General features: G+C 37.8%; 1 protein-coding gene across 2 annotated transcripts in view; it reads right to left on the bottom strand.

Moving 5' to 3' along the window:
* Positions 1-18,741, bottom strand: part of LOC150087841 (spectrin alpha chain-like) — a 455,664-nt gene that overhangs the window by 160,200 nt on the left and 276,723 nt on the right. For both annotated transcript variants that reach the window (XM_090369231.1, XM_090369232.1), the window contains one exon: positions 17,165-17,313. In XM_090369231.1, the coding sequence (XP_090225357.1) occupies positions 17,165-17,313 (149 nt within the window). The remainder of the gene's footprint in view (positions 1-17,164; positions 17,314-18,741) is intronic.

Here is an 18,741-nt window from a genome sequence, read left to right as displayed (position 1 = left end):
ACCCCATGACCTGCCCTGGCAGCCTGTGTGCATTGTTCAAAAAACTTCATATCTGACTGCACAATTACTCCCAGGTCTTTTTCATTTTCTACCACATTAAGCGTGACACCACACAGTTGGTATGTTTCTCTGGGGTTACTTCTGCCCATATGCAGTACTTTGCATTTGTCAAGGTTAAACTTCAGTTGCCACTTCTCAGCCCATCTGCCCAAATTTTCTAGATCCTGTTGCAGTAGCACACTGCCATTACTGTCATTAACAACCCTGCCAACCTTTGTATCATCTGAAAACTTCGACACTAAGCCTGATATACCTTCATCAATATCATTGATAAATATACAAAACAACAGTGGACCCAACACCGAACCCTGTGGGACTCCACTAATAACATTAGTCCATGAAGAGCAGCACCCATTGATTACCACCCTCTATCTTCTCCCACTCAACCATCCTTTTATCCATTGTAGCAACTTACCCATAATACCATTCTGCTCCAATTTGTACAGTAGTCTTCCATGCACAACAGTGTCAAAAGCTTTCCTAAAATACAAGTATATGATATCAAAATTATTTTTTGCATCCAGTTCCTTTGTAAGCACATCATAATATCCTATCAAATTTGTCAGACAAGACTTTCCCTTAACAAACCCATGCTGTGTCTGAATTATTGCTGCAGTCTTGTCTAGATGATCCTGCAATGCATCTTACTCGGAACAGAAGTTAAACTAACTTGTCTGTAATTACTCGTGTCTCCCTTCGATCCCTCTTTGTGAATACATTTGCACATCTCAAGTCCGTAGGGACCTACCCTGGGTCCAAGGATGCTCTCATAATTATGGCTAAGGATTTGCTTACTTCCTTTGTTGCCTCCTTTAATATAACTGGATAGATCCCATCCACCCCAGGTGCCTTTCTTATGTTTAACTTCAACAATTTCTCCTCTGCTTTGCTCTCGGTTATTACAAAATCATTAAGCACCCTGCTACAATTTGATAACCTTCTGGCATTTTGAAACCTTAATAACTCCTCATGTGCGAATGTAGATGCAAAATATTCATTCAGTTTGTTTGCTATCTGAGCAGGATCAACAACTGTTGAACCATCGATATCAAGTGGACCAATCAGATTCATCCCCTTCCTTTTAGAGTTTATATAAGTAAAGAAATCCTTGCTGTTTTTCTTAGCATCCTTTGCCAAAGATTTCTCATAATCTGCCTTTGCCTGCCTAACCTCCTTTGTGACTTGATTACAGACTAGCTTATATCTGTCATAGGCTTCTGTGTTGCTTGATAATTTATATGCATTCCATGCATTTTTCTTCTCTGTCACGAGTCTCATTAGTTCATTTGATAACCATTTAGGCCTAAACTTTGAACAATATTTCTTAATAGGTATGAAACTTTTAGTAGCTTCTATGATTAATCCTTGAATGCTTCCCACTTAGAATTTGCTGTTGGTAACATCATCAGTTGATCTCACTGTACAGAATTTAAAAACTATCTGAGACCACTATACTCACCTTTACGGAAGCAAAAACCCTTTCCTTTACCCCTGATGGTAATTATATTGTTAAGTAAATCCCACATCAGTACACTGTGATCACAGCCACCTAGTGGTTCCTTTATCTGCAAATTCTTAATACACGATTGATCACTGCTGATAACGAGATCAAGAGTATTACCCTCTCTGGTTGCCTCTTGAACATGCTGCTGCAGGAAACAATCATCCAATAAATCCATAAAAGTCATACTCGTGTGTGCGTGACCAACCCACAAGTTCCAGTCAATATCTGGGAAGTTAAAATCCCCCATTATAAGACATTCTGATTTACTAGCCCACTCTATTTCTCTGTACAATTGTTCATTGTACTCATTTGAGTCATTAGGCCTATAACACACTCCTACTCTTATTTTTGCTTTCACAGTGCTTATGTCACACCAAACTGACTTAATAGTGTCATTGTTTGGTTTTTAGGAGCATTAGCAACTAAGGCCATATTGCTCCGAGGATACGCGGTGGTCATTCCCCGACCTTTCCGCATCCTCCGTATTTGGTGGTCACGGGCTCGAACCCCGGTCTAACTCAACAGTGCATTGTTCATCTATATCAACTGGATGCCCTTCTTTTGATTTTATGTTTTTCTTAATTAACAGCATAACACCTCCTCCCTTCCTATCCTGTCTATCCTTTCTGTATACATTGTACTCCCCAAATTTCAATTTTGCATTCCTAGTAGGCAGTTGTTGGTAGAACTGCCATCCTTCCGGTATTTTACTTCTTTGTTCGGTAAAAATATGTCCATTATTTTTTTGTAAATAAAGGGTAATGTTGAGCTTTTTTTTTTTTTTCTTCACTTTTTGGGGTTGGTTAACAGGGAAGGTGCCCCTTGTGGCCAATTTTCTCTAGTTACACCACTGGCTGTACGACACAATATATGTACATTGACTGTAAGGAATCCATTACTATATTTGCATTGGCTGCAGTTGCTGCCAATGCAAGTAGCCAGCTGACAATCAAACATTCTCAGTTGTATTCTGTTTTGTTTTTTAATGTCTTGTATAGCGTCGCAATATTAAAAAAGATATGCTACCTAGGTACATATATAATTCAATAATTACTTTAAGTAGCAGACCCAGAGCCCGATTAAGATTTTGGAACCAGGGACTTCCAATATTATTCATGGCTCCTGGGCCAAAATTTTATGACAAAAAAAGATCATAATGAAAAATCAATTAATAAAATAATTTAAATGTTTTTTGTGTTTATATGTTCTTTTAATTAGGAAAAATTAATTTATTATGTAAACAATAAAAAATACATACAATTCAATTTTTTTTCTTTTTTTTTTGTTGTTTAGGTAACACTGTAGTGAAAATGAACTCGGCTAAAAAGAAGAAACTGTTGGGAAATGAGAGAAAAAAGAAAAATGCTCTTGATAGAGCTAGTCAAAACTGTCATTATACAAAGGACATGTTCAATTTACCTACATCAAAATCTAATATCATAAATGAGGAAGAATTCAAACAACTTAAAGAACATTGAGATGACCAAAGTACTGTAAAAAGTCATATCAAATAAGAACACAGGAAGAAAACAATCAGAAACAGAATGTATGCAAAACAGAGGAAAAAGAAGACAATGACAATAAAGACGACCAAAGAAAGGTTAGTGCTAAGGGTGTGCAAGTGAGGCACTTGCCACAGGAGGCACCTAAAATAGACACTGCTAGTTGTGCAACTGCATATATATGCATGTTAAGATACGATATGAATTAAGCACCATTAGGTGTTGCCTTGGGTACTACAAATGCTAGCATCAGCTGTGACCAAAGATTTAAAAAACTCCATACCATGAGTTAAATAGAAATATCAGTAAAAAATGATTAAAAAATGAATTTGAGCCAGAAAAAGACAATGGTGGAATTGATACAGCAAGAATTCATATTGATACTGATGAATACATATTAGATTTTGCTGATAATACGTTCAGAGAAGATTTGGTGTGGCCTACTGATTCATATCTTTTCAAAGATGGTAATTTGATACCAAATTTAATAAAGGACATTTTGGATTATGGACCCTGCCAGCTGGTAATCAAAGAAGGTCAATATTTTGAATTTGATGATAACTTTTCAAAAAGACATTATTTTTACAATGATGACATTACGAAAAAATGTGTTATGTGATCTTGGCTAATTTATTCACAAAGAGAAAAAAGATGTTATTGCTCTTGTTGATGGTTATATGCCAATAAAAATAATAAACTACAATAAAACATGGGCAGACATAAATAATGGCGGATTTACAAATTTTAGAAAAATGACAGATAAACTAAAACAACATAAGAAATCAGAGATTCAAAAAGAAGCATTTAAAAAATGTGTATGGTCAAATTAAGGCTGAAAAACCAGTTCTGTTAAAAATTTACTATAATGGGAAAAAAGAAATCAAACTGCAACTAATAGGCATATAGTATGCCCTCTTTTAAATTGTTTTTTTTTTGACATGTCAACATTTGCCATTAAGGAGACATTGTGAACATAGAGGAAAATTTACAAGTGGGAAAAATGAAGGACATTTCTTAGAACTAGTAATATTTCTTGCTCACTATTACAATAAGGATCTCGCAAATCATTTGCAACGGTGTAAACACAATGAAATATATGTAAGCCCCAAATCCAAAATGATTTCATTTACTCGTTAGGACAAGAAACTTTAATATCGATTTTTGCTGAAGTTAAAAATGCAAAATATTGCAGTTTAATTGTAGATTCAATGGCAGATATATCTAGATTGGACCAATTTTCTCTTTTGTTAAGATATATTGCTCCTATAGGTTTGGTTATGGAGTGATTTATAAATTTGACATTCTTCCTAGTTCACACACTGAGGATTTTTACAATTTCGTACTGAAATTGTTAAATGATTTAGGCTTAGATTTAAAAGACTGTAAAGGTGAAGGATATGATGAAGCAAAAGTAATGTCAGGTGATGGAATTGGTCTTCAAAAAAGGATAAAAAAAACATAGAGCCAGTGGCTGGATATTCATTGTTGTGCACATAACTTAAATTTAATTGTTACTGAATCTATGCAAAGTTGCATAGAAGCAAAAAAAATTTTGGCACAGTCGAGGCCAAAAACGTTATATAAACATTTTTGGCCTCATTATATAAACAGCAGCTTGCCTCATTTGAAAATACTGAAAGAGGAACAAGAGCTTTGCAATAGCATGTCTTGCTATTTAACACTGAAAAAACTTTCAGAAATGTGGTGGTCTAGTAGGCGCTTCCGTAGCCAGGTGGGAAGGAGCAGCAGTGCATAGCACACGCTTCTTGATTAGACCAGGGTTCGAGCCCGTCACCACCAAATACGGAGGATGCGGAAAGGTCAAGGAATGACCACCGCATATCCCGGAGCAATATGGCCTTAGTTGCTAATGCTCCTAAAAATCAAACAAAGCAAGGTGGTCTAGCACAATATCTAGCTTGATCGCAGTAAAAGAAAACTTACAGGCAATTTACACCACAGTTACAAGTTGTGTAAATAAGAAACTAACTCACCAGTAAAAGCTTTGGGGTGCGAAATACTATCACACATGGATACATTCGAATTTTATATATTATCATCAATGTGGATATCAGTTTTAAATACAATCAATGCTTTTTTCACAAAACTTTTAGTCTCTATCAATAAATTTAAAAGTTGCTGGTGCTCATATCTTCCTGCCGAAAATCAATGAGCTAATGGAAAACTACAGGAAACTTACCAGGCAAGCAGCTACTGCAGCTTCACATTGCATGCTTGGTAAACAGGCGATGCATGCTATCAGTCTTTAGCAGAAGTTGAGAACGTTATATTGATTAACATGTAGGCTTGACAGACGATGTACTCATTGGTGCATGAACAAAACAGACAATAACATCATAGCATTAAGTGATTGATTGATGTTATGATACATATATATATATATATAAAGAATCTTTCTTTCTTTTGTTAAACTTTAGAACAGGGTTGCATTCCAGTCTTTTCAGTTAAACTTTGGTGCCAGTGAATAAACTATGGTAAGTTTCCCATAGTTTGCTGTGGTTCTCATGTTGGCTTTCTTTACCTTAGCCACTTGGAGAATCTGCAACAGACATGTATGAAATGTTAAAATATGTTTATAGCGATAAAATGTTAGGACGTTCATGGTGACCCAAGAAGTAGGCATCCATCAACCTCTTGAAATTAGAACAGAGTTGTAAAATTTCATGAAATTATGTTAAGAGATTGTTATTTAACCATCAAATGGCACCTAATGAGTTTGATATGAGAGACAACACATGAAATCCTGCATACATATTTAAGGATAAAAGGAAGGTCTGTGCAAAATTTGTGCTGCACAGACTTGTGGATGAGCAGATGCAATAAACAGTATCATTAGGTGAAGACTTCATCCAGACTTGTAAAGACAATTCTAATTTCTTTAACTGTAACATCATTGTAGATTAGTGCTGGGTGTTCAGTACAACCCACATAAGAAGTGCCAGAGCATGCAGTGGAGTCCAAGGCCCAAAATGTTTTGTTCACAGAAATCCAGGACAAAGATGATGCTGATCATATTTTTCAAAAAAAGGGTGTGATTCCTGAAGAGAATAAAGCCAATGTTGCAATCTACACACAGGTGCTTCAAACACTATTTAAGCACATTTCCCAGGAGAGGCTACAATTTTGAGAGAAAGGCAACTGATTCTTACTGCAGAATAATGCCCCTAGCCATCCCAAACTTATTGTGAAGACATTTCTTACAAAACATGGCATTGTACAGATCAACTATCCACCCTACTCACCTGATATAGCACCAGCAGACGTTTTCCTTTTTCCCAAGGTGAAATTGCCCTCAGAGGTAAAAGGTTTCAGAACAATAAGCACATAAGGTAGTTGTTTGAGCTAGTTATTGTCGGTGACCCTAATGTTAGGAAAATGGGAAACATATATTGTGCAAAAAGGATAGGTGAAAAGCACCAGTTATGTCTGCCAGTGACAAAAGTTAATGATATTGTAGAGCAGATATCATCTTTTAAGGGCACAAAAGGTGATATTGTTGTACATGTTGGGACTAATGATGTTAAGAGTAGGAGAGCTGCAGACTTACCAGGTATAGGTCAATATTGAAAAAAACAGTCACGAGTTAGGGTTAAAATTAAAAATTGTCTGCAATTCTGCCCAGACAAGATAGGAGGAAGTATATAATGAGAGCCTTGTCAATTAATTTGGCCCTGGAAAAACTGCAAGGCTCTTGGGTAGACTTTTTCTAAGCGTGGTCTCTGCTTGCTAACAGGAGAGACTGCTTCTACAGGAATGGGATAAGATACAGTTAAATAGAAAGAGTCCAAGAATATTTGCTGATGCTATCAAAGCAGTGTTAAGTGGGTTGGAAAACTGCTAACTTGAGGGGAGATACACAGACTAATAGATTAACAACAGCCATAAGCACAGGTGAAAGTGATTCTTTCACTGCTTTTATTGGAATGAGCAGAAGCCTGGAAAGCAAGGTTCTGGAGATTTCAAGAACTGCTGGGAGTCATCATGGAAAAGGTAAATACATGGACTGTATTCAGGGTAACTAAGAGTAAGAACAGGTGCATGTACACCAATGCTAGGAGTATAGTAAATAAATTCGATGAATTTGAAGGCTGGTCAAGACATCAAAGGTGAATATTGTTGGGATATCAGAGATGTGGTGTCGCACAGATATAGGGAATGCAGAATTTGAATTTGGGGTGTAAAATGTGCATAGAAAGGACAGACAGGATAGGAAGGGAGAAGAGGTTATGCTGTTAGTCAGGAAACACATAAAATCAAAGGTTGACATGGGTGGCCAGTGCAACATTGAGTCAGTTTGGTGTGACATAACACTGGGAGAGCAAAATCAAGAGTAGAAGTGTGTTATAGGCCTAATGACTCTGATGAGTACCAATGAGCAACTGTACAGAGAAATAGAGTAGGCCAGTAAATCATAATAAAAAATCATAATATTTTATAATGGAGTATTTTCACTTTACAGATACTGACTGGAACTTGTGGGTTGGTCACTCACACACTAGCAAGACTTTTGTGGATTTATTGGATTATCGTTTTCTACAGCAGCATGTTCGAGAGGCAACCAGAGGGAATAATACTCTTGATCTGATTATCATCAGTGATTATTCATGCATTAAGAATCTGCAGATAAAGGAACTACTAGGTGACAGTGATTACAGTATACTGATGTGGAATTTACTTAGAGATGTAACTACAATATGGGGTAAAAGGAAGGGTTTTTGCTTTCGAAAAAGTGATTATGGTAGCAGTAGCAGTTATTATTATTATTATTATTATTACATTAGGCATATGGTGCAAGGAAGCCTGAGGCTTTTGCTGCACTAGCCAAAAAAAAAAAAAGAAAAAAATTCTGAGTTATCCTGAGAGAGGACACTGGGTGTGCCAAGCCCATACCCACTAGATGTGAGCCCCCTAAAGTTAATATGTTAATCACTCATTATTAATTTTTCTACAGTAGCAATTATTTAAGCATGACATCATCAGAAGATCTCCCACACCTTATGTCTTCAATAGTTCAACCATGTTTTAATTCATTTTATAGTAGAACCTCTCAAATCTGGCAATCTCTTTTCTGGCTATGTTCAGGAAAGTGGGTGACTCTGTCAAACTATCCAAAAATCATCACATTTAGTTTCCAGATTGGTGTTAGACCTGATTGTACACAGTGGAGATTTCACTTCAATGGAATTGTCTCATTGCCACTCATGAATAAGATTAGTGACTCACTGATCATAGGTAATGGATTGCTCAGTTTCTGAGTTTCAGAATTCATACAGGACATTAGTTTGTGAGCACTGCAAACAAGTTTCTGAAATAGCTTATTGGTTCTGTCAAAGCAGGGACAAAGAAGTGATCATTCCATTGTATAAGGGTTAGTCACATCTGCCATACAGATTTGAAAAACTTGTTTTAGGAACATAGATTTGTTGGTAAGAGTGCAAAGAAGGGCAACAAGATTAGTTTGGGACATAAAAGAATATTTCTGTTAAGAAAGACAGGTTCTGTAAATTGCAGTCCCAAATACGAGGTTCTGTAAATTGCAGTTGCAAATATTGAGGTTCTGTAAATTGCAGTCGCAAATATTGAGGTTCTGTAAATTGCAGTCGCAAATATTGAGGTTCTGTAAATTGCAGTCACAAATATTGAGGTTCTGTAAATTGCAGTCCCAAAGCTCAAAAATGAACCTTTTTGGGCTTTGGGGATGATTTGAAATCTGCTTCATGCTCTGATACTGAAACATCCAACACTCATCTCCATTGACAATACAGTTGAGGAAATTAAGATTGTCTTGACTAGTCTGGATGATGCTCTTTGTTTCTGTTTATTCATGAGGCTGTGTGGCACAGATTTTGCAGTGACCTTCCTTTCCCCTAAATCTTCATGCAGAATTTGACAAATTTTCTGCTTATCCACATCCAACTCATCAGCCTTCATTCTGAGTGTCAAATGACAGTCCCTTGCCACAATTTCCCAAACTTTTGCAACTCTCTCTTCATTTCAAGAGGTTGAATGATGCCCACTTCTTGGATCATTGCAAACATTCTCACATCTGTCTTTGAATCAACTATACTATTTAAACACACTGGCATGACTTAACATTTCATCAACATCAATAGTTTTTAACATTTCATACACTTCTGTTGCAGATTTTCCCAGTTTAAAGCAAAATTTAATATTCATTCGTCGCTCATTGCAAAATTGTGACACAGAATGTTAATGCTACCAATGAAAGTAAAGTGGTTCTTATTTGCAACCTTATCAGACTACTGGACAATCTCTGTGCCACTGTGTGTTGGAGGAAGTTTGAACTACAAACACACCAGTTCCATTTATTTTCAAACTCATTGAACATGACTGCAACAGCACCAGTCTGGAAACTTTATTGCCACACCTCATAAGTTTTGCTTCTTTGTATCATATTATTAATACTAATAAGATTGCAGTAACAATACTAAACAAGTTTCTTGTTTAGTGAATGATCTTAGAACTTGTAGATAGTTGTTAGTAACAACATCACTGAAGCAACTTTCATTCATTTGCATATGCTGCCTAAAAGAAAAATTAAATATTCTACAGGGACTCACATCTGGTGAGTATGGGCTTGGCACACCCAGGGTCCTAAGCTGGAGATCATCATTCTTCTCTTTCTTGGTGATTCCCTTCTACTTCTGATTCTCTCTCTCTCGTTATCTCAGGGTAATTCAGAAAATTTTTTTTGGTTAGTGCCGCATAAGCCTCAAGCTTCCTTGCACCATATGGCTAATAATAATAATAATAAGAGATTGTGGCTTTTCAAAACACATATACAGTTTATTATCATTTGTGGAAATGGTTGTATTTTCAAAGGTATTGGGACCTTGGTGAAACAATTGTGTGAAGTAGCATTTAGCATTAGCATTAGTAGAGGCATTTGATGCAAGAAAGCAAGCTTATGCAGCATCAGCCAAAAAAAAAAAAAAAAAAAAACCCACTTCCACTTCACCCCTCTGTTCGTTCAAAATACCTGTCCAGCTGAGCCTTAAACTTATTTAGGCTATCAACCTCCACCACAAGGGATGGAAGTCTGTTCCACCAACCAACCACCTGCTGGCTAAAGGCAAATTTCTGCACGTCTATCCTACATCTGTCTTTCCTCAATTTGAATTTATGCCCTCTCAGGTGATTTTTCTGAGCTAGAGGAAGAATCCCATCAGCATTGAGCATGCTTAAACCATTCAAGGCTTTATACACCTCTATCAGATCACCTCGCTGGTGCCTAGTCTCCAGACACTGTAATTTGCAAAACTTAAGCCTTTCTCATAAGAGCACCCCTTTGTTCCATTCACTAATCTTGTTGCCCTTCTCTGTACTCGTTCCAGCAGCTCTACATCCTTCTTGAAATGAGGCCTCCAGACCTGTATACAGTACTCTAGGTGTGGCCTGACCATTGCCTTATACAATGGAATAATCACCTCCTTATCCCTGCTGGAAAAATTCCTGTATATCATTGACAATACTCCATGAGCTACTCTTGCAGCCCATCTGCACTGCTCAGAGAACTTCATATCTGCCTGCACAACCACCCCCAAGTCCCTTTCATTCTCTACCACTGTCAGTGTAGTACCACAGAGTTGATACGTTGCTCTGGGGTTGCTGTTTCCCATGTGTAGTACTTGACATTTGTCAATGTTAAACTTCATTTGCCACCTCTCAGCCCATCTGCTCAACCTTTCCAGATCCTGTTGCAGCAGCACAGTGTCAGTAGTGTCCTTGACAACCCTGCCAACCTTTGTATCGTCTGCAAACTTGGACATTAAGCTTGATATACCATCATCAATATCATTTATAAATACAGAAAACAGCAATGGACCCAACCCTGAGCCCTGAGGGACTCCACTAATAACATTAGTCCACGATGAGCAGTGTCCATTGATTACCACTCTCTGTCTTCTCCCCCTCAATCACCCCTTTATCCATAGCAGCAATTTGCCTCCAATGTCACACTGCTCCAATTTGTGTAGCAGTCTTCCATGTGCAACAGTATCAAAAGCCTTTCTAAGATCCAAGTATATAATATCAAAGTTATTCCCTGCATCCAGTTCTTTTGTGACTGCATCATAGTATCCAATCAAGTTGGTCAGGCAAGACTTCCCCTTAACAAAACCATGCTGTGTCTGAGCTATAACTGAAGTCTTGTCTAAATAATCCTGCAGTGCTTCTTTAACCAGTGCCTCCATTAATTTTCCTGGAACAGAAGTTAAGCTCACAGGTCTATAATTACTTGTGTCAACCTTTGATCCTCCTTTGTGAATTGGGGTCACATTTGCACATTTCCAGTCTATGGGTACCTCCCCTGAGTCCAAGGAAGCTCTCATAATTATGGCTAAGGGTTTGCTTACTTCCTTTGCTGCCTCCTTTAATATAACTGGATAGATCCCATCCACCCCGGGTGCCTTTCTTGTGTTTATCTTCAACAGTTTCTCCTCCACTTTACTCCCAGTTATTTCAAGATTCTGTAGCTTACTGCTAGAGTTGAATACACCTCTGGCATTCCCCTCGCTGAATAACTCCTCATGTGTGAATGTCGATGCAAAATATTCATTTAGTTTGTTAGCTACCTGAGCAGGATCATCAACACTTGACCCATCAATATCAAGTGGACCAATCTGATTCATCCCCTTCCTTCTAGAGTTTACATAAGTAAAGAACTCTTTGCTGTTTTTCTTTACATCCCTTGCCAAGGATTTCTCGTAATCTGCCTTCACCTGCCTAACCTCCTTTGTAACTTGGTTGCATATCAACTTGTATCTATCATAGGCTTCTGTGTCATGTGTTAATTTGTATGTATCCCATGCATTTTTCTTCTCTGCCATATGCCTCATTAGTTCATCTGACATCCATTTTGGCCTAAACCTTGAACAATATTTCTTAGTTGGTATGTAAAGCCTAGTAGCTTCCAAGATAAGTTCTTTGAACGCTTCCCATTTTGAATTTGCTGTTGGTACCATCATCAGTTGGTCCCACTGTATAGAATTTAAATACTGTCTCAGTCCATCATAGTCGCCTTTACGGAAGCAATAACCCTTCCCTTTACCCCTAATGGTAGTTACCTCTTTGAGTAAATCCCACTTCAGCACACTGTGATCACTGCCACCTAGTGGTTCATAGATTACTAGTAGTAGTAATCTTAGACATTTTTTAATTCTATACAGTGGGACCAACAGATGATGTTACCAACAGCAAATTCTAAATGGAAAGTATTCAAGGAAGTAATCTTGGAAGCTACTAGGCTTTTCATAACAACTAAGAAATACGGTTCAAGGTTTTGGGCCTAAATGTATGTCAGATGAACCAATGAGACTCATGGCAGAGAATAAAAATGCATGAGATGCATATAAACTATCAAGAAACACAAACATCCCCTTCCTTCTAGAGCTTACATAAGTAAACTCTAGAAGGAAGGAGATGAATTAGATTGGTAAACATGATATCTATGGTTTGACTATTGATGATCCTCCTCAGGTAGTTGACAAACTGAATGAGTATTTTGTATCTACATTCACATATGAGGAGTTATTTAAGGAGAGGATTGCCAGAAGGTTATCAAACTCTAACAGGGAGCTAAATGATTTTGTAATAACTGAGAGAAAAGTGAAACAAATATTGCTGAAGTAATATGTAAGAAAGGCACCTGGGGTGGATGGGATATATCCAGTTATATTAACGGAGGCAGCAAAGGAAGTAAGCAAACCATTAACCATCCATAATTATGAGAGCATCCTTGGATTCAGGGGAAGTTCCCACAGACTGAAGAGGTGCAAATGTATCGCCAATTCGCTAAGGGGGGGATTAAACGGTGACATGATTAATTACAGACCTGTTAGTTTAACTGATGTTCTGGAGAAAATAATGGAGTCACTGGTTAAAGAAGCAATGAAATATCATCTAGAAAAGACTGCAGTAATAGTTCAGACACAGATGGGGTTTGTTAAGGGGAAATCTAGTCTGACCAATTTGATTGGATACTATTGCGCATGGAAGACTGCTGTGCAAATTGGAGCAATATGGCATTAAGAAAAGGTTGTTGCTATGGATAAAGGGATGGTTGATTGGGAGATGACAGAGAGTGGTAAATGGACCCTGCTCTTTGTGGACTAAGGTTATTAGAGGAGTCCCTCAGGGTTTGGTGTTATAACCACTGTTGTTTTGCACATTTATCAATAAAACTGATGAAGGCATATCAGGTTTAATGTCCAAGTTCGCAGCTGATACAAAGTTTGGCAGGGTTGTTAATGACAGTAATGATGGTAAACTGCTGCAACAGGATCTACAGGCACCTCTGTAGCCAGGTGGGCAGGAGCAGCAGTGCGTAGCACATGCTTCTTGATTAGACCGGGGTTCGAGCCCATGACCACCAAATACGGAGGATGCGAAAAAGTCAGAGAATGACTACCGCATATCCCCGGAGCAATATGGCCTTAGTTGTTAATGCTCCTGAAAACACAACAACAACAACAGGATCTACAAATGTTGGACAGATGGGCTGAGAGGTAGCAACTGAAATTTAGTATTGACAAATGCAAAGTACTGCATATGGGGAGCAGTAATCCCAGAGTAACATACCAATTAGCATTAGCATTAGCATTAGTAGAGGCATATGATGCAAGAAAGCAAGCTTATTCAGCATCAGCCAAAAAAAAAAAAAAAAAAAAAACACAACCACTACTCCCATTTCACCCCTCCGTTCGTTCGAAATACCTGTCCAGCTGAGCCTTAAATTTGTTTAGGCTATCAACTTCAACAACAAGTGATGGAAGTCTATTCCACAAACCAATTGCCCGCTGGCTAAAGGCAAATTTCCGCACATCTATCCGACATCCGTCCTTCCTCAATTTGAATTTATGCCCTCTTAGGTGATTATTCTGAGCAAGAGGAAGAATCCCATCGGCATTGAGCATGCTCAAGCCATTCAAAGCCTTATACATCTCTATCAGATCACCTCGCCGATGCCTAGTCTCCAGACTCTGTAATTTGCAAAACTTAAGCCTTTCTTCGTAAGAGCAACCCTTTGTTCCATTCACTAATCTTGTTGCCCTTCTCTGTACTCGTTCCAGCAGCTCTACATCCTTCTTGAAATGAGGCCTCCAGACCTGTATACAGTACTCAAGGTGTGGCCTGACAAATGCCTTATACAAGGGAATAATCACATCCCTATCCCTGCTAGAAAAATTCCTGTATATCATTGACAAGACACTATGAGCTACTCTTGCCGCTCGTCTGCACTGCTCAGAGAACTTCATATCTGCCTGCACAATTACCCCAGGTCCTTTTCATTCTCTACCACTGTCAGCGTAGTACCACAGAGTTGATACGTTGATCTGGGGTTACTGTTTCCCATATGTAGTACTTTACATTTGTCAATGTTACAATACCCCAGTGCAATACCCCACGCAATTGTGCGTGGGGTATTGCACTCATGGTAATGGAGAATGAAAAAGATCTGGGAGTTATTGTGCAGTAAGATATGAAATTTTCAGTGCAGTGCAGACAGGCTGTCAGAGCAGTTCATGGGGTCTTTTCAATGACATACAGAAACTTTGCTAGCAGGTATAAGGAGGTGATTATCCCTTTGTTGTATAAGGCAATGGTCAGGCCACTCCTTGAGTACTGCATACAGGTTTGGAGGCTTCATTTTAGGAATGATGATGTAGAGCTACTGAATCGAGTAGAGAGAAGGGCAATGAGATTGGCGAGGGGAACAAAGAGGTGCTCTTACCAAGAAAGGCTTAAGTTCTGCCAATTTCAGCATCTGGAGACTAGGCACCTGCGAGGTGATCTGATTGAAGCGTATAAGGCTTATAATGGTTTGAACTAGCTGAATGGCTAAGAAATTCTTCCTCTTGATCAGACTAGACATAAGAGAGAGCATAAATTCCAACTGAGGAGGAAGGTTGGTTGCAGGTTAGAAGTGCGGAATGCCTTTAGCCAACGAGTGGTTGATCTGGAACGAACTTCCATCTGTCATTGTGGAAGTTCAAGCTTAAACAGATTCATGGAAGAACTGGACAAACTTTTGGAGCAAATGGATAGGTGAAATAGGGCTTGTTTTGTTTTTTTTTTTGTTGACTGATGCTGTATAAGCTTGCTTTCTTGCATCGTACGCCATTACTAATGCTAATAAAGAAAAATGTAATCATCAAACTAAACATTATCTTTTTCAGCATCCTCACTGACTCTACTGAGATTTTTTTTTAGAAAGGTGCAATAAGTGAATTCCATCAGGTGGTGATTACTTTGAATAAAAATAATACTATTTTAGGACTCCACTTTGTGCTCTTTTTATTGCACCAGTCTGAAAGCTTTTTTGCCACATCTCATACATATATGCCTATTATTATTCTTATAAATAATATTTATTTTGGCTTCTAGCATTGTTGTTTATATTTGTGGCTTATAATGGGCATGGTCTTTATTCTAAACATAAGCAGGGCCCACGCTCTCTCTAAAAGTACTTCAAACTCCACATTTATAAATAAAATGTAGCACATACATGCATTTGCATATTGAAGAATAGATAATAGATGTTGATGAGCGTCACTATATTAGATAATATAGTTTGTATAAATTCTGCATCTGCTGAGGCAAATTAGAAGAAAATTGTAACCTATAAATTGGTTAAATATAATAATAGCAACTTTACTTGCTGCAGTATACCATACTGGAAAAACCACAAAAAACACATGAATACTGGAAAACTAGTATTAAAAAAAATGTAAAGACAAGTAATTCATGTATGATAAAATAGAAAAATTTCAACTTATATCCAAATATTTCTTCTTGATATTAATGGGGAGAATATATTCATTAGCCAGTCAGCATCAAAGAATAATAATAAGAAGAAATGAATGGGTGGTGGGGGAGTAGAATGGGGGATCTGTATTAAATGATCAGTCTTGACTGGTGATCTGCATGAAAGCCAATCAGTATAGGCTGGGAGCACTGAATAAAGGATCACTTTTGGTTTACCTTCAGCACAGATTGGAACAATGAAGTTTGGCAAACAATATCATTTCTAATATCACCTAGCAACACTGATTTTGAGGTATAAAAGAGCAGTCTTGAGAGCAGCATTAGATACCAAGTGGGATGAGGTAAAGACTAAGATATGTGTTTTGTGAATTAACAATGAACAGACACAATTTGGCCTTAGTAGCCCTTGTGTCGTTAAACCGAATAACAACAACAACAACTAAGACATCTTCCCAAGTGTCATTTTGGTTGAATGATACATTGATTGTATATCCATTTGTCAAACAGCAGAACAAATGATTCACCTCAAATAAACTATTGGAAGCACTGTAAGGAGTATAGTATAGGATGAGCTAATGCTACCATTCATTTAAATCACAGTAGTTGCCCATTATCTTCAAGGTTCTATTGGGAGGTTAAATGTATTATAACAGAAAATCACATCAACCTTACTGAGTTCTCATACTAGAAAACGGTGTCAAATATTTACATTTCATATCCATTCCACAATAGTGGATGACATGAAGCACACATAACATGGAAGGAGTGCATGCTCAATTGACCTGAACCCCGTGACTTCCTATGGATCCACTGGAAGGGCACTATACATCCTAAGAAAGCACATAGGAAATAGATCTGTGGAAAAACAACTGCATCAATGTAACTTTGTTCCACATTAGAAAAATGAATGAGGAGGAGAGTTTAGCAATGGCTGCCACTTTCAGTACAACTAAAAGACCATAAAGATAAAAAAAATTGTAAATAAAACAAGACTAATAAATTGTCATATTTTTCACATGCATTTGTGATATTTACCACACGGAACTGAACCATGTGACTCATATGCTTTAAGAGTGTGGCCACAGTGCAAAAAATTGTCTTTGGGCAACCATATTAACCACATATTTTCGATTGAATGTGACCTCCAAGATAATTCCCAAAGGGAATGTACTTAATTAAGACTGATCTTGTATACAGTTATTACAATTTTCTTCCTTTAAAGTATGATTTTGACATTTTCTAAAAATGATACACTACAATACAAATTAATAGGATACAAGAATTTATCTACCTTTCAAGTTCTTGTCGGGCATCATTCAACTTTTCTAGTTTTTCTTGTACTTCAACACTGGCATAGTGGCCGCTCTGTAGAAGTTGTTGCCCAAAAAGCTCAAAAGCTTGGAAGGTTCCTGATCGAGCATCAATTTCAGTGTGATGTTCCTATTAAAGTAAATTACTGTTAACGTAAGGAGTTACATTGTGTCATAGCAAATTGACACTGCTTATTATTTAATATAGGAGGGAATATATGATGAGAGCCTTGTCGATCAATTCGGCACTGGAGACATTCTGCACGGCTCAAGGGGTTGAATTATTCTCAGCTTGGTCTGTCCTTGTTAACAAGAGAGACAGCTTCTACAGGGATGGGATATACTTAAAATGAAAGGGTGCAAGAATATTTGCTTATGCTCTCGAGGCAGTGTTAGGTGGGTCGGAAAACTGCTAGCTTGGGAGGATACATAGACTAATAGATTAACAGTAGCCACTGGCAGAGGTGAAAGTGATTATTGCACTGCTTCTATTGGAATGAGCAGCAGCCTGGAAAACAAGATGCAGGGGATTTCAGAGACTGGCAGGAGTCCTTGCAATACAAGTAAACACATGGGCTGTGTTAGGGTAGCTAAAAATGGGAACAGGTGCATGTATACTTGCATATACACCAATGCTAGGAGTTTGGAATATAAAATTGATGAATGTGAGGTGTTGGTCAAAACATCAAAGGCAGACACTGTTGGGATATCAGAGACGTGGTGTCACACAGATATAAGGAATGCAGAAATGGAATTTTGAGAAGTACAATGTGTACAGGAAGAATAGGAAGGGAGGAGGGGTTAAGCTGTTAGATAAGAAACACATAAAATCCAAGGAAGTACAACCAGTCGATATGGTTGGACAGTGAAGTGTCGAGTCAGTTTGGTGTGACCTAAACACTGGGAAATCAAAATTGAGAGTAGGAGTGTGTTATAGGCCTAATGACTCTGATAAGTATAATAAACAAAGGTATAGGGAAATAGAGTAGGCCAGTAAATCAGAGAGTCTTTTAATGGGGAATTTTAATTTCCCAGATATTGACGAATTTGTGGGTAGGTCACTCACACACTAGCAAGGCTTTTGTGGATTTCTTGGATGATTGTTTTTACAGCAGCATGTTCGGGAGGCAACTAGTGGGAGTAATACTCTTGATCTGATTATCAGTAGTGATTCTTCATGCATTAAGAATCTGCAGTTAAAGGAACTACTAGGCAGCATTGATCACAGTGTACTGAAGTATTTTGATTTACCTCTTTGATTTACTCAAATAGGTAACTACCATCAGGGGTAAAGGGAAGGGTTTTTGCTTTCGTAAAGGCGACTAAGGAGGTCTGAGACAGTATTTAAATTCTATATGGTGGAACCAACTGATGATGTTACCAACAGTAAAACCAAAAATGGGAAGCATTCAAAGAATTAATCTTGGAAGCTACTAGGCTTTTCATACCAACTAAGAAATATTGTTCAATGTTTAGACCTAAATGGATGTCAGATGAACTAATGAGACACGTGGCAGAGAAGAAAAATGCATTGGATACATATAAATTAATGGGTGAC

This window comes from Mastigoproctus giganteus, chromosome 3, assembly GCF_048544385.1.
Source record: "Mastigoproctus giganteus isolate SK-2022 chromosome 3, ASM4854438v1, whole genome shotgun sequence".
Taxonomy (NCBI): Eukaryota; Metazoa; Arthropoda; class Arachnida; order Uropygi; family Thelyphonidae; genus Mastigoproctus; species Mastigoproctus giganteus.
Note: the sequence above shows the minus strand (reverse complement) of the source record. Positions and strands in the feature narration are given on the sequence as shown.